The sequence below is a fragment of the Geospiza fortis genome, unplaced genomic scaffold (genome assembly GCF_000277835.1).
Source record: "Geospiza fortis unplaced genomic scaffold, GeoFor_1.0 scaffold1571, whole genome shotgun sequence".
In the NCBI taxonomy this organism is placed as follows: domain Eukaryota; kingdom Metazoa; phylum Chordata; class Aves; order Passeriformes; family Thraupidae; genus Geospiza; species Geospiza fortis.
The window spans coordinates 2905-8351 of NW_005054791.1; the positions used below are offsets into that span (position 1 = coordinate 2905).

General features: G+C 47.0%; 1 protein-coding gene across 1 annotated transcript in view; it reads right to left on the minus strand.

The window, feature by feature from the left end:
* Positions 1-5447, minus strand: part of LOC115949133 (cohesin subunit SA-3-like) — a gene marked incomplete at its 3' end in the record, with an annotated part of 10096 nt that overhangs the window by 2119 nt on the left and 2530 nt on the right. Inside the window, exons 6-10 of the mRNA XM_031065471.1 lie at positions 3723-4067; positions 3464-3542; positions 2849-3000; positions 1674-1741; positions 773-896 (exon numbers count right to left, since the gene is read on the minus strand). Coding sequence (XP_030921331.1) covers positions 773-896; positions 1674-1741; positions 2849-3000; positions 3464-3542; positions 3723-4067 — 768 coding nt within the window. The remainder of the gene's footprint in view (positions 1-772; positions 897-1673; positions 1742-2848; positions 3001-3463; positions 3543-3722; positions 4068-5447) is intronic.

A 5447-nucleotide genomic window follows, 5' to 3' on the forward strand; every position in this document is an offset into this window, starting at 1 on the left:
CTCCCCAATCCTCCCCAGCCGCTCCCCAATTCTCCCCATTTGCTCCCCAATTCTCCCCATTTGCTCCCCAATCCTCCCCAGCCGCTCCCCAATCCTCCCCAGCTGCTCCCCAATCCTCCCCAGCTGCTCCCCAATCCTCCCAATTTTCCCCCCAATTTTTTCCCATTTTCCCCCGTTTTTTACCCCTTTTCCCCACTTTCCCCCCATTTTTTCCCAATTTTTCCCCGCATTTCCCTGTTTTCCCCAATTTTTCTATTTTCCCTCAATTTTCCTCATCCCAACCCCATTTTCCCTCCATTTTTCCCATTTTCCCTCCATTTTTCCCATTTTCCCTCCATTTTTCCCCATTTTCCCACCATTTTTCCCCATTCTCTCCCATTTTCCCCATTCTCCCTCATTCCCAACCCATCTGCCCCCATCTTTTCCCAAATATTCCCCGTTTGCCCCAGAATTGCTGGGATTTTCCCCCATTTCCCCCAGGATTTGCCCAGATTTTCCCCCATTGTTCCAGGATTTTCCTGGGGTATTTCCCCATTTTTCCAGAGTTTCCCCCCATTTTTCCTGGAATTTTCCTGGATTTTCCCCCTAGATTTCTCCCAGGATTTTTCCCAATTTTTCTTGGATTTTTTCCCATTTTTCTCTGATTTTTTTTCCCATTTTCCCCGGGATTTTTTCCCTATTTTTTCCCCAGGATTTCCCCCATTTTTCCCCTGATTTTTCCTTCTTTTTTTTTTCCAATTTCCCCCTTTTTTCCCCCCATTTCCGTGCCCACCTTGTCGTGCAGGGTCCAGCCCAGGTACTTGAGGTGGCTGTCGGTCAGGAAGGAGCCGGGGAACCTCCGGACCCACAGCCCCAGCTCCTCCATGCAGAGCGCGCGGATCTCGGGCACCACGTCCCTGCCGGGGGAAACTGCCAACAGCGGCCCCAAAACCCCCAAAATCCACCCAAAATCCACCCAAAATCCCCAAAATCCACCCAAATCACCCCAAAATCCACCCAAAATCCACCCAAATCCACCCCAAAACCCCCAAAATCCACCAAAATCCACCCAAAATCCCCCAAATCCACCCAAAATCCCGCCAAAATCCCCTCAAATCACCCCGAAATCCCCTCAAATCACCCCAAAATCCATCCAAAATCCATCTTAAATCCACCCAAATCCCCTCAAATCACCCCAAAACCCCCAAAATCCACCCAAATCCCCCAAAATCCATCCAAAATCCATCCCCAATCCACCCAAATCCCCTCAAATCACCCCAAATCCACCCAAAATCCTCCCTAAAATCCCTTTAATCCTAAAATCCCCCCAGAGCCCCCAAAATTCCACCCCTGGGACCCCAAAATTCCCATTAACCCCAAAATCCCCCCTTCAAACCCAAAATCTCCCCTCACCCCTTTTTTCTTGTTTTTGCCCATTTTTTCCCAATTTTCTCCCATTCTCTCCCATTCTTTTCCCTTTTTTCCCCATTTTACCCCATTTCCCCCCCTTTAGCCCATTTTTACCCCATTTCACGGCTTTTTCCCCATTTTGCTCCATCCTATCCCGGTTTCCCCCATCCCATTCCACTTTTTCCCATTTTTACCCATTTTATCCCATTCTTTCTCACTTTTTCCCCGTTTTTCACCATTTTTCTCACCATTTTCCCCTTTTTCCCCCGTTTTCTCACCGGTACCGATGCACGAAGACGCCCTTGAAGATCCCGTTCATCAGCAGCTCCAGCTCCTCCTGCTGCTCCCTCAGCTACAATTCCCAAAATTCCCCCCGAAATCCATCCAAATTCCCAAAATCCCACCCGAAATCCCACAAAAATCCCCAAGAAGTCCCACCCAAAATCCATCCAAATCCACCCCAAATCCCGTTCATCAGCAGCTCCAGCTCCTCCCGCAGCTGCAATTCCCAAAATCCCCCAGAATTCCACCCAAAATCCCCCAAAATTCCACCCAAATCCCACCCAAAATTCCCCCCAAAATCCACCAAATCCCACCCAAAATCCCACCCAAAACTCCCTCACAATCCCCTCAAAAACCCAAATTTTCACCTAAAATCCCCCAAATTCCCCCCAGAATCCCCAACTTTCCATCTAAAATCCCAAACTCCCAAATATTCACCTAAAGCGCCGCCAAAATTACCAAAACCCGCCCAAAACCACCCCAAATCCCCCCCAATTCCCAAATTTTCACCAAAAATCCCCCAAACTCCCCTCAAAATCTCCAATTTTTCACCTAAAATCCCAAATTCCCAAAATTCCCAAATTTCCACCTAAAAGCCCCCAAAATTCCCAAATATTCACCCCAAAATTCCCAAACTTTCACCCCACGCCCCCCAAAATTCTGGTGTTCCCCTATTTTTTCCATTTCCTGGGTTTTCCCCTGTTTTTTCCCACTTCCCCCCATTTTTGTCCCCGATTTTCCCCCACTTTTTCCCCCACTCTCATTCCCATTTCCCCCAATTTTTTCCTTTTTTTCCCCTGTTTTTTCCCCAAAATCCCTGTTTTTCACCCCATTTTCATTGCCCACCTGCAGCTCTCTGTCCCTCAGGGTCTCCAGGCGCTCGCTGCCCCTCCGGCCGGACTCTTTTTCCCCCATTTTTTTGTATTGTCCCCCATTTTTTGTATTTTCCCCTATTTTTTCCTATTTTCTCCCAATTTTCCTGTTTTTTCCCATTTCCCCCCTTTTTATCCCTGATTTCCCCCCATTTTTCCCCATCTCCCCCTCACTTTCCCCCCATTTTTGTTCTCATTTCCCCCATTTTTTCTGCCTTTTTTTTCAGGGTTTTTCCGGGTTTTTTCCCATTTTTTCCCCGTTTTTTCCCAAAATCCCCGTTTTTCAGCCCATTTTCATTGCCCACCTGCAGCTGCCTGTCCCTCAGGGCCTCCAGGCGCGGGCTGCCACTCCGGCCGGGCTCTTTGCCCTTTTCTGCCCCAAACTGGCGCTGACAATTCTCCTGCTGCTGCCCCACGGCCAGCGCCACCTCCACCAGCGAGCTCATCAGCTTCAGCGCTGCAAAAACGGGGAGAAAAACGGGGAAAACGGGAAAAAGGAGAGAAAATGGGGAAAAATGGGGAAAACAGGCGAAAAAATGGGGAAAATAGGCGAAAAAATGGGGAAAAAAGGAGAATAAACAGAGCAGCAATGGGGGAAATCCCAGCAGGGAGTGCATCGGCCTCAGGGTTGGAAATGGGGGAAAAACGGGGAATTTGGGTAAAAGGGGAGAAAAAAGTGGAAAAAATGGGAAAAAACAGGGAAAAATGGGAAAAATAGGTGAAAAAATGGGGAAAAAATGAGAAAAAGCAGAAAAAGATGGGAAAAAAATTAGAAAAACTGAGGAAAAAAAGAGAAAAACCCGGGTAAAAGGATTTAAAAATCGAGAAAAATCAGGAATAAAACGTGAAAAAAACAAGAAAGAAACAGGAAAAAAAAGGGGAAAAGAGTGAGAAAAACCAGGACAGCCACGGATGGGAGCTCTGAGAGAACGGGTACTCTGGGGAGTCCTGAAATATAGAAATATAAATATAAATGTGAATGTAAATGTGAATGTAAATGTATCCATAAGCACAGTCCATGAGGAAACCGTCCTGCAGCTCGCGGTGCTGCCCGCGCGACACCAGCAACGCCAGCAGCTCGCAGAAACCAGCGCGGAACCGGCGCCACGGATGGGAGCTCATGGACAGAGGGTAATCTGGGGAGTCCTGAAATATAGAAATATAAATATAAATGTGAATGTATCCATAAGCACAGTCCATGAGGAAACCGTCCTGCAGCTCGCGGTGCTGCCCGCGCGACACCAGCAACGCCAGCAGCTCGCAGAAACCAGCGCGGAACCGGCGCCACGGATGGGAGCTCTGAGAGAACGGGTACTCTGGGGAGTCCTGAAATATAGAAATATAAATATAAATGTGAATGTAAATGTGAATGTAAATGTATCCATAAGCACAGTCCATGAGGAAACCGTCCTGCAGCTCGCGGTGCTGCCCGCGCGACACCAGCAACGCCAGCAGCTCGCAGAAACCAGCGCGGAACCGGCGCCACGGATGGGAGCTCTGAGAGAACGGGTACTCTGGGGAGTCCTGAAATATAGAAATATAAATATAAATGTGAATGTAAATGTGAATGTAAATGTATCCATAAGCACAGTCCATGAGGAAACCGTCCTGCAGCTCGCGGTGCTGCCCGCGCGACACCAGCAACGCCAGCAGCTCGCAGAAACCAGCGCGGAACCGGCGCCACGGCTGGGAGCTCTGAGAGAACGGGTACTCTGGGGAGTCCTGAAATATAAATATAAATATTTAATAATTTAATATCAATATATTCATAAATCTGCCCAGAACCGGCACTGCCAGCAGCTCACAGAAACCCGAGCGGAACCGGCGCCAGGGATGGGAGCTCAGGGACAATGGGTACTCTGGGGAGTCCTGAAAATATAGAAATATAAATGTAAATGTAAATGTAAATGTAAACATATCCATAAATGCAGCCAAACGCAAAGGTGCTGCAGCTCCCGATGAATTCACTGAAAATCCACCAAAAATCCACTGAAAATCCACCAAAAATGCACTGAAAATCCACCAAAAATCCAATAAAAATGCACTGAAAATCCACCAAAAATCCAATAAAAATGCACTGAAAATCCACCAAAAATCCAATAAAAATGCACCAAAAATCCACCAAAAATCCAATAAAAATGCACTGAAAATCCACAAAAAGCCAGTAAAAATCCACTGAAAATTCCCCAAAAATCCACACATCACCAGAGTGCTGGGATAAAAATATACAAAATAAATATAAAACAAATATATAGAAATGTATCCTGGAAATAAAGAAATACAAATAAATAAATGGAAATATATCCATCAATCCACCCAAATCCAAATGGAACCAGTGCCAGGGCTGGGAATTCCTGCACAACGGGGACTCTGGGGAGGGCTGGAAACAGAGAAATAGAAATAAATCCAGGGAAAAGACACCAAAAATCCAGGGACAAATGGGAGTCCAGGGAGGCCTGGAAATAAATCTAAGTAAAGAAATAAATACACCAAAAATCCTGGGAAAATACACCAAAAATCCAGGGAGAAAGGGAACTTCAGGGAGACCTGCAAATAAATCCACATAAACAAATAAATACACCAAAAATCCCAGGAAAAAAAAAAACCACCAAAAATCCAAGGAAAAAACACCAAAAAAATCCAGGGACAGAGGGGACTCCAGCGAGACCTGCAAATAAATCCAGGGAAAACACCAAAAATTCCAGAAAAACACCAAGAATTCCAGGGGGAACCTGGAAAATTCCCCAGCACAGCCCCAAAACCCCCAGGAAAGCCCCAAAACCCCCAGGAAAGCCCCAAAAGCCCCAGGAAAGCCCCAAAAGCCCCGCGGAAGCCCCAAAAGCCCCAGGAAAGCCCCAAAAGCCCCAGGAAAGCCCCAAAACCCCCCCCAAAGCCCCCAGAACC